This window comes from Cyrtonyx montezumae, unplaced genomic scaffold, assembly GCF_038088225.1.
Source record: "Cyrtonyx montezumae isolate F1298 unplaced genomic scaffold, pur_monq_1.0 scaffold_6, whole genome shotgun sequence".
NCBI classification, from domain to species: Eukaryota; Metazoa; Chordata; class Aves; order Galliformes; family Odontophoridae; genus Cyrtonyx; species Cyrtonyx montezumae.
In genome coordinates this window covers 10012497-10026671 of record NW_027072067.1, presented here as the reverse complement: position 1 = coordinate 10026671, position 14175 = coordinate 10012497, and the positions used below count along the sequence as shown (strand labels likewise).

The 14175-nt window shown below is 63.8% G+C and overlaps 1 protein-coding gene across 2 annotated transcripts; it reads right to left on the bottom strand.

Annotated features, from left to right (window-relative positions):
* Positions 1-447: 447 nt before the first annotated feature.
* On the bottom strand, positions 448-9999 carry SLC38A3 (solute carrier family 38 member 3). 2 transcript variants are annotated; one of them, XM_065749634.1, is made up of 16 exons: positions 9857-9999; positions 5447-5620; positions 4660-4741; positions 4434-4549; positions 4257-4330; positions 4093-4185; positions 3932-4013; positions 3237-3319; positions 3111-3169; positions 2869-3036; positions 2713-2792; positions 2549-2649; positions 2341-2465; positions 1994-2138; positions 1808-1911; positions 448-1597 (listed from the first exon to the last, which is right to left on the bottom strand). In XM_065749634.1, the coding sequence occupies exons 2-16, from the start codon at positions 5554-5556 to the stop codon at positions 1493-1495; spliced, it is 1527 nt and encodes a 508-aa protein (XP_065605706.1). In that variant the 5' UTR covers positions 5557-5620; positions 9857-9999; the 3' UTR covers positions 448-1492. The 2 variants fall into 2 exon arrangements, with proteins under 2 accessions (XP_065605706.1, XP_065605707.1); XM_065749635.1 differs by lacking the exon at positions 9857-9999 and having other exon boundaries at positions 5447-5757.
* Positions 10000-14175: the final 4176 nt, after the last annotated feature.

Genomic DNA, 14175 nt, shown 5'->3' with positions numbered 1-14175 from the left:
CACCGTGCCCCATTTCCCGGAGCCGTGGATCCGCAAACCCACTCCGTCACCACTCCTTGCTGGTGGCGTGTCCCCACGCTCAGCCCCAGCATCGCCCCCAAGCCACCCCGCCCCGCGGCTCTCAGACACCCGTGGGACGGGACACAGAACACTCGCGGGGAGAGGACACGACATGCTCGTGGGGAGGGGCACTGGGGCAGCGCATCGGATCGGCGTCCAGGGGGTACCCGGCAGTGGCCCACGCAGCGCTCCCGGCCCTCTCCGCGCGTGGGCAGCGCGGCTCCCGCGGCTCCGCTGCCGGCACCGGGCCGCCGTCGGCGGGGCCGCAGCGCCGCCGTGTGCCCGCACAGCCCGGCGCCGGCCCCGTGTCCGTGCTGTCCCCGTGTCCGTGCTGTCCCCGCAGTTCCCCCCCCGCTCCACTCCCTCCCCACACCGGGCGCGTCTCACTTTTTTTTAATCCTTTATTGGTACTCTGACGGATCTGCTCGGTCGCGCTCCTCCTGCACGGCGCTCATCCCCGCATATAACTTAACAGCGCGGCGGGGGGGTGGGGCCGTGGGACAGCCCGGAGCGGTGCGGGACACCGAGGTGACACCGCGAGCACCGCCCCGATCCCGCACACGGTACAGCGCTCCCGAGAGCCGCGCAACACATTAAAAAAGAACTACTCTTATATACAGTATTTATAAAAAGCGTCCCAGCCTCCACCACCCCCATACAAAAATACGTCTCTTATTTACTTGGCGAGCTCCCGGCCCCCCCCCATCATCGCCTGCTCGCATCCCTGCTGCCCGTGGCCCGGCTCTTGGCATGGCTGGGAGCTGCCCATGGCATGGACGGACAGACGGACAGATGGGTGGGTGGGGGGAGAGCAGCGGGGCCGGGTGGTGCCCATCACCCTGGTGTCAGGGAGCGTGAGCATCCCACACCCCCTCCATCCCACAGCCCATGCGGTGCCGCCCCATGCACCTCCATGCCCCACACCAGCACCCTTGGGGTGCACCCACCCCCGTGTCAGCGGCATCGAGCCCCGGCATGTGTCACCTTCCCCGAGCTGGTCCCTGGGACGCCAGGTTCCTCCCTGCTGGCACCAGGACCAGCCATCCCCTGAGCACCACATGCCAGTGGGATGGGGCAGCAAGGAGCTGGCAGTCGGGGGGTGGGGACAGCAGAGGACAGGGGGGTGGCACGGGCACTGCCGAGGTGCTGGCCACCAGCCCCGCAGACACTGCCCTCAGGGCTTGGGGCCATCTGAGGACAAGGGGGTGCCAGCGGGCCAGGCTGGCCCCATCCCCTCAGCTCCCGGTGAGGTAGGGAAGCACTGGTCTCCCCATTGCACAGATGGGGAAACTGAGGTGCAGAGCCAGGAGGGGTGGGCACGGGCGAGGGTCCCCCACATGCCCCCTCAGGCAAAGGGTAGGTGGCAAAGGTGGGAGCCCCGGGGGGTCCTGGTGGGGTGGGGGGAGGGGGTCAGGGTGGGCAACAAGGGTGGCTAGTGGCTGCCGCCACTCCGGCCCCCTCCTGTGGCCCAGTCGGTGATAATGAAGCTGAGGCTCATGATCATGAAGAGCACCCCAAGGAGGGCAAAGCAGGCAGCCTGCGGGAGACAGAGCACAGGGTGGGGGCTGCCCGCTGCCCCTGGCACCCCATGGGGAGCAGGGAGGGGCCAGGGTGCCCCCACCCCACTGAGAACCCAGGAGACCCCATTCCACTCTCATCCCTGTGCCTTCATCCCCACACCTCCCATGCCACCCTGCAGGGACAACAGCACAGCCCTCACAGCCTCGGGTGGGGGCCCATGACTTACCAGGACTTTGGGGGTGGAGCGCAAGGGCTCCTTGTCCTTGGGCATGATGCGGATGTAGAAGATGGCTGGGAAGATGAAGATGAGGCAGGGGGCAGAGGTGGCACCTAAAGCATGAAGGGATGAGCAGGCAGAGTGAGCCACAGGGGACATCTGGGTGACAGGGATGGGGACAGTGCTGCCACTCACCAATCAACCCAAAGATGCCAAGGATGGAGGGGGCAAAAATGACCAGGAGGTTGATGAACGTCAGCAGGACCACAGCAATGGTGACGTGGCGGATCCAGCTGAAATCCTTGCCTTGGAACAGCATCTGCTGGATAGCACGGCGCACCTGGGAATGGGGACAGGGACATGTCACACTCCTTCCTCAAAACCACCCTATCCCTTGCAGGGCTGTCAGTACCTGTTATGCCTTCCCATCCCTGTCCCATCCCCAAGGCACCATCACACCGCTGCCTCAGTTTCCTCTCCCACTGCTTGGAGATGAGCAGAGCTGGCCACAGGGCTCCCCACAGTCCCAAGGGTACGCTCACCGGGAAGAGGACAATGGGGACAGTGAGTGTCACAGCTGTCAGCACGGCCACCCGCACACAGAGGATCAGCACGTCGAAGGGATCCACCCGGCTGTAGGTGTGCAGCAGCTCCGACTCCACACGCCCTGCAGCACCAGGAACATGGGTCAGCATGAGTGCCACCAACCCCCGAGGGTGTCCCCACTGTGTCCCCATCCCCACGGCTCACCATAGAACGTGAGATAGCCAAAGAGGGCGGCCAGGAAGTACATGAGGTACATGACGGTGATGGAGATGTTGGAGATGCACTGCATTTTCTTCTTGGAGGGGCTGTGGGAGGCGGGTGTCAGCATGGCCCCCCACCCGCTGCCCCCCAGCCCCACCACCACTCACTCCTTCAGCTCTGTGTAGATGGGCAGCACCTCAGGGTGGCACACGAAGGCGAAGGCCATGATGGGGATGGTGTACGCTGTCTGCAGAATGGGCAATGAGTGCTGGAAACCCACTGCCCGTGCCCCCCAGGAGTCCCCGCTATGGAACCAAACCTACCTGGGAGTTGAGGGTGAAGAAGCTGGGGGTACAGACCTCCATCTCAGGGGGCAGTGGGGCTGCAGGGCCATCCCAGTGCTCACTGCCCAGTGTGGCATTGAGACTACTGGTGGTGTTTCCCCCTTGCTCAGGCAGTGGGCAGGGGATTTGGAACTTCTTGTAGATGACCTGGAGGACATACTGTGTCAGTACAGGGCTCTGGGTGACCCCTCATCGCAGCAACATCCCCGTCCCATGCTCACCGAGATGAGGAAGAAGACCATGCAGCTGAGTGAGAAGCCACTGGCATAGCCCAGGTAGCCTGAGGGGAGAAGAGAGTGGTGGGCACAGGCCCCCCCAGCCCCATGCCCACTCATGGCCCCACTTACCCAGCTGTTTCATCAGGGCCAGCGGCAGGATGACGGTGACGGAGACCAGGATCACCAGGTAGTTCCCGTTCAGGTACCAATCCCTGGAAGTGGAAACAAGGGCATGCTGACACCTGATGTAGGGTGAGAGCTTTGGAGGACCCCTCTGCCCTCTGCGGGGTTGGCACCCCTGAAACTCTTGGCCTGGCACCCCTGAAACTCTTACCCAGTGTGCCCGGGGATGTGGGCATCTCATGGAGCATCCCTGCACCAGCATCCCTGGGGACATCTGAGATGGCATCTCCAGGGATGGCTGAGATGGGGCTGGACCTCTCAGCTATGGGATCTCAGGGCCAGCACCTCTGAGTGTGTGTCCAAGGGAAGGGGCATATCCTGAAGCCACGGAGATCTCTGTACTCACACCCACAGGGACCCCCATGCCAGTATGCCTGGGATCCTTGTGTTGGGACCCCTGGGGCAATGTGCCCCTCAGGAGGAGGAACAGGTGGGCTGATCCCAGCAGGAGGTGAGGGGCAGGGATTGGAAGTTCATCCCGGACTAATCCTGCCTGGGGGCTTATTCAGCACTGACAGTGATCAAAAATAGCAGTGGCTTTAATGCCATTAATCCCTGCCAGGGGCTGCACAGCTGGAGCAGAATCCAGGGCGCATGGGGCGGGGACGTAGTGTGAGGAGGATGGGGTGGGTGGCACTCACGTGGTCTTCTCCTCCAAGTTGAGGAAGGTCTGGATGACCAGTGGCACCTCGGACTTGACGATGTACAGGTAGCTGGACATGGCTGGGGGCAGAGCAGGGCAGTGTGGTGGGGGCTGCCACATGTCCCCATGACCCCTCCACATCCCATGCCCCACGCTCACCTCCAATGTTCTGCAGCGTGATGGCGATGGCTGCAGCCAGCTTGCCCGGTGTGCCAAAGGCTCGGAAACCCAACTGCTCATAGGCACGGATACCTGTGGGGCATGGGGGTGAGGGCTGTGAGGTGAGACGGAGATGTCAGGGCAGCGGGGGGCACTGCACTCACCCACGATGCCCGAGGATTTCAGCAGCAGGTGGATGGAGTAGCTGGAGAGCAGAGCCACGGCAGTCAGCAGGAAGCTGCGAGGGGACAGCGCTGTCACCAGCCGCTCCTCAGGCACCTCGGCACCCGAAGGTGTTGGTCCCCACGTCACCATGAGCCCCCCATCCTGGCAGCACTCACAGGAAGAGGATGATGCCAGTGTTGGCCATGGCGTAGGCCAGCCCCAGGATACCGCTGCCCATGATGGCATTGCTCAGGTTGAAGACGGACATCCCGAACGACGTCTTGCCTTCGAACTGTGTGACAAAGGGGGAATGGTGACACAACGGGGGTTGGGGGGGGAGGGATGGTGACACAAGGGGAATGCTGCTGGGGGGCACTCAGGGGGCCCCATGCTGCCACTCACATCAGTGAAGTGTGTCTGCTTCTTCTCAGCACCATGGGGCAGGAACTCCTCCATCTCTGCACCGCACTGGTTTTCATCAAACCTGGGCACAGAGGGAGAAGCAGGGCAGCAGGGCTGAGAGGAGCTGGGCTGGATGCAATCCTCCCAGCAGCACCCCACAACAGCCAGCCCCCTAGGGCCCTCTGGGCACCCCAAGCACCCTTAGCTCCAAGAGTGGTCCTCCAAACCTCTCAATGCCCTGAGCCCAATAGGCATGCTGAGAACCCCGTGTGTGCTCCACGCCTCAAAGCACTCCGAGCATCCCATGTGCCACGAGCACACACAGAACCCCAAGTCCCCGGAGATTCCTGAGTCTTCCAGGTTGTCTGAGCACCTCAAGAATCCCAAGCCTTCAAAGTGCCTCGTGCATCCCCAAGCGTCCCAAGAACCCCGAGCGTCCTGAGTACCCCAAGCATCCCAAGTGCTCCAAGTGCCACAAACAGCTGAGTGCTCTGAGGAGCCCAAGCATCCCAAGTGCACAAAGAACCTCAAGCAGCCTGAGTATCCCAAGTGCCCCAAGAACCTTGAGTGTCCCAAGTACCCTCAAGCAACCTGAGTCCCCCACCAAGTACCCTGAGCATCCCAAGTGCACCAAGCACCCTAAGTTTCCCATGTATCCCAAGAACCCTGAGTGCTCTAAGCGTTTCAAGCCCACCAATCCCAAAGCCCCCAGCCCCAAGCAGGGAAATGGCTCACCAGCCAGGTGCCCAGCCCCAGCTGAAGAAGCCGCTTGTCCCCAAGCCCCTACCTGTCACCAGGCAGCGAAAGGACGGTGGTGGTGCCAAGCGCAGCCGCATGCTTCCCGTTGGGCACCAGCTCCACCATCTCAGCCTGGATGGGCAGCTCCGGGCCCTCCATGGCAGATGCAGGGCTCCTTGAGCAGCGAGACGTGGGGTCCAGCTCTGGGTGGGAGCTGCAGAGCCTGGTAGATGGGTGCTTGTCAGTGGGGCAGCACTGGGGACAGTGGGGATGGGACCCCTGTGCATCCCCTGGTGAGCTTTCTGCCTCCTGCAGGGCTGAGCTCCCTGACTCAGTTTCCCTTCCCAGCAGCAGTGCGTGGATGGGACAGGGAGCTCAGGGACCTCTGTATGAAGCCCTGGTGCTGCCAGGCGCTGTGGCGGGGGCTCAGGGGCACGTCAGGGCTGGCACCGGTGGAGCAGGAAAGCACAGGGCTGTGAGACGAGTCCTTGGCAGGGGATGGCGGCCGAGCTGCCGAGCGGGGACGCCTTGGCAAGCGGCACAAAGCTGCCTCTGTGCGCGCCCAGCCCTCCCCGCCCCTCTGGGAAACAGCACAGGGCTGCTTTCTGGGGCAGGCTGGCAGCCGGGCCGCGGCCCCACTGCCCCCCGCTGTCCCCTGCCACCCTCTGTGTCCCTGCCACCCTGTGACAGGAGTGCTCCCCACCTAGGGGTTCACATGCTGGAGCCCCATCCACGAGGAAAGATGTGCCACCTGGCTGCAGGGTGGGATGGCTGGGATGAGGATGGTCCCCAGCCCCAGAAGGACACAACTGCCCAGCCCATCAACCCACCACTGCGGGTCCCCATGAGGATTGGGGGCTGCACCCGTCCTTTAGCTCCTGGCCCAGCACTTGAGTCGTGCAGTCATCCTGGGGACTGCCTGGCTTTGTGTCTGTCCACACTCTGTACTAAGACCTCAGGTTGGGGGGCACAGGGACAGCAGCCCCCAGGCACACCAGGGAAGGGCTGCAGCGCCCCGAGCCCTGCGGGTCATACCACTGCCCTGTCCCCATCACTTGGGGACCAAGGAGCCCTGGGGTCACTCCAGGCCACACACAGCCTGGCAGCATCTGGTAGCACTGGGGGGTGATGGGGCTGAGTCACGGGTGGGAGTGCAGCACCACCCCTCTGCGTGGCACCTGTCCAGATGGGGAAACTGAGGTGCAGCAGGGCCTCAGGACAGCGAGACCGAGCCACGCAGGGGAAGAGATGGAACCGCAGGCGGCCGCTGGGTGATTATTTATCCCCTCCACTGGGCCTCAGCTTGGGCTGCGTCCAGGCACGGACGGGTCTGCCAGCACGTCCCGGCGCTGCCGTTAGCTCCGCTCCTTCCCACCACCACCAGCACGTCCCTCACCCAGCCCCCAATGCCCATCTGCAGTGTCAGTGCCAGGCTGCGAGGTGCCCCCTGCCACAGCCCCCTCCTCCTCCTCCCGGTTATGGCTATGTCCGGGGGCCGCCAGCCTCCCCCACCACACCCGGCCCCATTTGTCATGCTGTGAGCGTCACCCCCGGCTTCCTCCTGCCGGCAGTGCTGGCACAGCCCCGTGGCACTCACTGCCACCTCTGTGCCCGCCGGCCTTTGGTCCCTACTGGTGGCACTGGGGAAGGGGCGAGGGACCAGTGACGCATCAGTCGTGCCCCTCGCGGGCGCTGTTTGCTTTGTGATAAGGTTCTGTAGAACAGCAAATAGACGCTGTGGCAGTGGCCCCCGGCCAGGGGCCTCACAGGGCTGCCCACAGCGGGGCAGTGGGCACCATGCGGGCACTGTCACCGCCCGGGGATAGAGGGCTGCAGGGAAGCAGTGCCCACAGGGATGCCTATCACTATGCCATCAGGTTCTGTGCACTCAGCCATCACTTGTCACTTGACTTAGTGTCACTCCACGCACCAGGGCCACACCAAGCCCCAAGGCTCTGCAAAGGGATGCGGTGCCCAGACCCCAGCCCACTAATCCACCACATCAGGGTGGAGGACGCAGCACTCTGGTGGTGTAATCTGGATTTAATGCCAAACAGCAGCAGCTGACACCCCACAGCGCTGGCAACCCAGCACCGGCACGGGGGCTGTGCACCCCCCTGTGCCCATGGGCTCCGATGCTGCTCGGGTGTCATCACAGTGCTCTCATGTTCCCAGCTCGGAGTGACGGCAGCAGCACCTCAGAGGCACGGCGGTGCGGTGATGGCATGGCTGCTGGCACAGCCTGGGGCCCCTGTGCCAGCCCCACACCGCCGCCGGCCGCCCTCCCCCAGCCCGGCACAATGCAGACCTGTGTTTTTCTCCTGACCTGGCTTCCTAAATTTAGCGCCCAGCCCTGCTGTTAGCTACGTGCTGCGCTCCCACCTCCTGACACTGCACTGCCTCACCCAGCACTGCAGGCTGCACCGGGATGGGCACAGTGGGCAGCCCTCATCCTGCCGGGGTGAGGCCCCCCACGGGCACGCTCCCACCATACAGCCCTAGTAGAAACCCTCAGGAGATAGGAGTCCACTCTCCCTGCAGAATCCAGCGGTGGACACACCTAGGCTGGGGACAGAGGGGACATCCAGCAGTGCTACAGAGCCCAGCACAAGCACTCGGCCAAAGAGCAGGGGGACAACACACCATGCCAGTGGCCAGTGACCTGCCAGCCTTGGGCACACCTCCTGCAGCCCCAGGCCTGGCCGTGACCCCACTGTCATCACTGTGGGTCCCTGGCACTGGATGTCCTCTGAATGGCCCAACACCATGGCCATGGGTAGCCCCATCATGCTGGTGATCACAGTCCCCTCTGAGCTGACTAAGCCCCCGTGCCACACTGCTTGGCATACTCACTCCAAACCAGCGGCGCTCACCTCATTACTGGGATGAGCACGACCCTTTTCCAGCTGTGGACATGCTGGGGTTGGGGACATGATGCGGACAGTAGTGGCATCGTGAGCACAGGGTGGCACAGTTGGCACATTCCCCTCTGGAGGGCCATGGGTAAACTGAGGCACAGTGCAGCGCACAGGACAAAGTGCCAAGCATGTGGCAGAGCTGGTGCCACCTGGAAAGGACAGGGATTAAACACGTGCCTGAAACCACGATTTGAGCTTTCCCATCACACCTAGGCAGGATGACATCTCTCAGTCCCCGCACACCTTCACGGGGCACCACCAAGCGCCCAGCACCCAAAAACACGCACCGCCATCCACCGGGGTCACAGCTGTCCCCAGCCCTGCGTCAGCAGCCCTGCGGTGCCGCGGATGCGGGGGTGGCCGAGACCCCGTGGTGAGAAAACAGAGGGCAGGGGCCTCTGTTTTCTCAGTCCGAGGAGCCCGTGGGATCCCAGTCCTCCCCCCCCAGCCCCCTGTGCCAAGGAAAACAGCCTCTGCCGGGGCCCGTTTGTTTGCCGTGGCCGCGGCCCCAGCGCAAGTGCAGCTGCAGCACGGCCGGGCGCTGCGGGACCTTTGCACCTGAGCTGGGCTCCCTGCGGCGGCAGCACCCCCGTGCCATCCCCCGAACACCAACACCGCTGCAGTGGGGGGGGGGGGGGGGGGGCACAGCGGGGAGCAAGGCAACGTCCCCATACCGACAGTCCGTGCGCCGACGGACGGGATCGCCGCGCTCGGGCACTACCCAGTCGCCAATGGAAAATTCCCATCTCCTCCCCCGCGTGGGTACGGCAGCCCCGCACCCCCAGGGCCGCCCCGCAGCGGGGACCCCGGCGGCGGTGCTTCAGTTTCCCCGTCCCGCACACACACGGAGCGCCGCGGACGTCACAGCCGCGCTGTGCTCTGCCCTAAAAATACCCGCACGGCGCACACGGCCCCACCGCGTGGGAGCCCCTGACACCCGATGCGGCCGCCGCGTTTTCCAGCCCTCACAAGCACGCGTCGCTGGCGCGGCTGATTAAAAATTAAAGCGGAAAATAAAAGGGAGAGGGAGAAAAAAAAAATGGGGGGGGGGGGGGAGATCCGGGGGTTGCTGTCAGCAAAGCGTGCTGAGAACCGCGAGGGGCGGCGGGGCTCCCCCGAGGGCAGCAAGCGCCGGGCTCCAGCTCTGCCTCTGCCTTTTTATGAGCATTCGCAGGATTTTTTTATACGTTGTGGGAGGGTTTCAGCAGCTGGAGAGGGAAGAGGAAAGCGAAGCGAAGCAAAGCAAACAGTCCCTGTGCCGCTCCGGCTGTGCCACCTGCGAGCGACTGCGCTGTGGGGAGCGTGGGGCGCGGTGTGGGGCAGCGAGCCGTGGGGCGGCGGAGAGCGGCTCCGTCCTTCTGCAGCACTGCCGGCTCGGGGCTCCGGAGGAACTTTTGGAGTTAGGGGAGGAGAAGGTGAGCGGCGCGGGGGTGACACGGAGCGGGGACACCGGGAGAGGGGGGGGGAGGGACCTGTTGCAGCCTTCGCTCCCACCGCGGAGCAGTGGGAAAGCGCGGGGACGTGGGTCCCGTCGGACCTACCTTCCCGTCCCCTCGGCGCTGCCTCGCTGCCAGCCCCAGCTGCGTGCCGAGCCTCCGGCAGATTACCGAGTCTCCTCCGGCCCTAATCCCGACAGAGCGGGGATTAAACGGGAGCCCAGGCCCGCCCCTCGTGCCACGGCTCCCAATCTCCGCGCAGCGTCTACGCGGACCTACGGGGAGGCCGGTGGCGAGGGGGAGGTGCACGCAGCACACGGCCTCGCTGCCACCGGGCACGGCCAGCGCGGCCACCCCACCGCGAGGGCCGGAGCGGGCGGGCACCGGCGTGGGGCGGGGGGGGCATAAACGTGTGTGTCTCCAGAGTGGGAGGAAAAGAGCAGAGGGACGTTGCGGTGCGTCCCCCTTCCCCCCCCCCCCCCCCCCGCATTCCCTCCAGGCTTCCCTGATTATGCTGAGAGTGCCTTTTAGCGATGAAATACTGGGGTTTGTCCCCCTAAAAGAGCCCCAAAGCGGACATTTCTGCTCGGAGGGCATCCCGAGGAGCCTGGGGCTGCTGTTACCCTTAGTGTGGGTCCCAGGACACTGCCCGGGGCTCGAAGCCCTGCTTGCTGGTACTGTACCCCGCTGGTGGCCGTGGGGTTTTGCTTAGGGGGAAATCTTCACTGAGGTGTTGGGGCTCCATGAGTGGCTGTCTCCTTGCCAAACAGTCAGTGCCATCACACCCAGCAGGATTCCTGCTTTGGGAGATTCTTCCTTACACACCCCTTAAGGTGCAGCACCACCAGTGAGGCACCTCGCCGCCCCCAAGCCCTGCCACATTTGCGCCCCATACATCTCTCCTATGAAGCAGATCAGTGGACCCAGCGAGCATCGTACTCTCACATGTCCCGGTCCCCAGAGCAGCGAGGGCGGCACTGGGGTGGGCGTTACACATCACGCGAGCACTCCTGCCCTCAAAGCGCCTGTTGCCACCGCTCCCGTTCGGTCGGAGACATCCATTAACTAATTTCTAATAACAGCATCATGCGTAAGTGCTGAACCAGCGCTGGCTGGCGTGCTGGGGCGAGGCGGTCAGGTTCGGCGCGGGGGGGTCAGGACAACCAGAGCTGCCGCACTCCATCCGCTTAACCCTCCCCGCCCCAGCGAGGGCGGGCACCCGGCGGCCACGTGGCACCGTGCCTCGTCGGGCTGTAAACGCGGCTGGAGCTGCCGCCCCGAGCGCAAACACAGCCACGGGATGAGCCTGGCACGGATGGGATGGGATGGGATGGGATGGAGACAAGGCTCGGGCCCCCGCGACTTGGAAATATGGCTGGTGGTCTTCAACCCCAAAGCCCCGTGGTGTTATCCCCTCCCTTGTGTCGTGTCACACTGTGCTTCTGCTCCTCTCCTTCCAGGTGAACGTGAGCTGTGCTCAGTGGGGCTCTGTGGGAAATCGGAGCACTGTTGCCGAGTCCTGGGATGGGAGCACACAGAACCATAATCGTGGAATTGCAGAACCACAGCACGGTTGGGTTGGAAAGGACCTCCCAGCCCTCCCAGCCCCCCCAGCCCCACTTCTGCCGTGGGCTGGCTGCCCCCCAGCTTAACCTGCACAGGGCCCCTCCAGGGAACCACCTCCAGGGATGGGCAACCACAGCTCTGGGCAGCACTGCCGGAGCCTCACCACCCTCTGAGTGAAGAATTTACCCCTTACATCTCACTTAGATCTCCCCCTTTACCACAAAGCCTTGTCCTATCCAGCTATGCCCTTGTAAAAATCCCCTTTCCGTACAGAACAAGGGCCTTCCTGTAACCCCTTTAGGGCTCCTGTAAGGTCTCTGCAGAGCCTTCCCGGGGCCGAGCAGAGAATCACAGAACAGACTCAGAAGCACAGAGCCACCCCATTACCTGCACTCTGCCCCTTTTAACTGCCCCCACCAGTACTGCCCTGTGCCCAGCTCCCGGGCAGCCTCAGCCTTGTGCTCTGTGTCAGCGTACCATGCTCAGGATCAGTGGCCCTGAGAGCCAGCCCTGCCCAGCACTGGATGAGGGCGGCCAGGACGGGGGACGAGGCAGCTCCGAGCATCCTCAGCCATGAAGGACGGGCACCAGGCGCCGGGGGCCAGATGGGGTCATGCTCTGCTTCCTGGCATCCAACCTTTCTGCAGCCAAGATGGTAGTGGTGGGAGCACGCAGCTGCTTCACGTGCAGCCCCGTGGCTCCTGTCAAGCAAGAAGCCTCTGGCACCTCTGTTTGCTGGGGGCAAGGAAGTGGGTGCCTCCAGTCCCAGTGCCAGGCATTGCCACCTGCCTCACTGGTGGGACTGGCATGGTTCTCCTCACCACCACCGTGCACACGCTGTCCTGCAGCCGGGCACAACAACAACAAGGAATAATTGGTTAATGCGATTTCAGAACATGATTTGCAATTATAACTCACCAGAGAGCATTCAATGGCCTCACACACCAGGAGAGTGTTTTTCTCCTTCATTTCTTCCTGGAAACTCTAACCCAATTAACTTTACAGAAGCCAGGAGCAAAACACAGCTCCACAGACCTGGCGGGGTGGATTTATCGCCGCACTCAATCACAGCCTCCCCAGCACGTCCTGTAGCATTGGTGATGAGGGATGTGTGGATGGGGGACAGGGCACAGCCCGGTCCTGGCCGTTGTGTGCCAGCTCTGCTCAGATGCCCCATGTCCCACCAAGAGGATGAGCAATGCCCAGCTTGGCAGCATCCCTCCTGCACCCAGCACTCACTGCCACTCAGCTCTCTCCCCTGTCTGGGCAGTGATGTCAGTGCTGCCCTGCAGCTTCATGGGGCCGGGCATCCTCTTGTCCCTGTGCCCTGGCCCCACGTCCAGACCCCTGTTCCTGAGCTCCCTGCCAGGTTTGCCCTTCACAGGTGCTCAACATCACTGCTGAACAACAACCTAGTGATGTTCCCAGACTGCATGCTGCCCTGCTGCTCCCAGTCCCACCAGTGTCCCTGGTTTCCAGGCCCCACTGTCCTTCCTGTCCCCATAGCCCAGTGTCCTGCCACTGCTGCCTTTCCCTCAAGCAGGAGGAGAGGCCGCAGGTGTTGCTGCCGCCCTGCACATGTCCCTAAACGTGCCTGGGCCAGGCATGGGACAAGGCCTTGGGGACGCCAACTCCCAGCCAAGCCCTGTTGGGCACGGGGTTAATGTTTAGCGGGGAAGGAGGGGGCCCTGCATGGGGCGGGAGAGAAGTGTGGGGTAGCTGTGGGGCACACGCAGCCCTGGCCCCCCAGCACGCTCCCCAGCATGCAGCCGTGTGGAGCAGCACGGAGCTGGGCTGCCCCAGGGGGCAGCACTGGCAGCAAAGAGCTACAGATGGACAGGGAGCTGGGGAGAGGGAAGTAGTGGGGCACGGGGGGGGTCCCAGCGGGGTGGGCACCAGCACTGTCTTTCCTGGGTGCTGCCAAGGGGGAGCCCCTTGCCCATGCACGACAGCAGTGTCCCCACCATCCTCACCCCACGTTACCCATCCCTTCCTCTTCATCCCCCTCCTTCCCTCCACTTTTCCCCTTCTTCAATTCCATCTTCTCCTCCTCCCCTTTCCCCGCTTCATCCTCTCCTCCTCCTCCTCCCAATCCCTTTCTTTCCTCCTCCTTCTCCCCCTTTCCCAACCCCTCCTTTTTCCCACCTTCCTCCTTTCCTCCTCCCCCCTTCTTCTCCAGCCCCTTCTTCCCCTTATCCTTCTCCCCCTTTCTCCTTCTCCCTCCTTTCCTCCTCTTCCTCACTTCCCTTTCCTCCCCTCTCCCTCATCCTTTTCCCTTTCCCTTTCCTCCGTTCTTCCTCCTCCCCTTCTCCCCGTTATCCCCATCTTCCTCAACCCCTTCCTCTTCCCTTCCCCCTCCTCTCTTTTCCCCCTTCATCCCTACCCGCTTCCTCCCCTCCCCTCCTTCCCGTTGGCTGCACCCACGGCCTTGACCCGTCCCCGAGGCCGTCCCCGCGTCCCCAGGGCCGTCCCCACGACCGAACAAACAGCGGACGGCCCCGTCCAGCCCCCGCCCGCCCCCCGCCGCTCCCCCCGGGGCCGCCCCGAGGGCTGAGCGCGGCGCCGCGGACGGGACCCGGCTGCCCCCGCGCGGCGGCGGCGGGACGTGCGGTGCGTTGCGGTGCGTTGCGGAGCCGCGGGGGCTGCCGACGCGGGGTTCCCACCCAGGGGCATCCCTCTGCGTGCACCCTCCGCTCCAGCTCCCTAAATTCCCCATCCGAGGGCGCGCCCCCGCCCAGCGACAGATAACAGCTGGGGCACGGCGCCCGCTCCTCGAGCACTGTCACCCCACAGAGCCGGAGCGGTCCCACACCCACGGCAGGACACGGGGGCACGGGGCAGGGCCGCGGGGCTGCGGC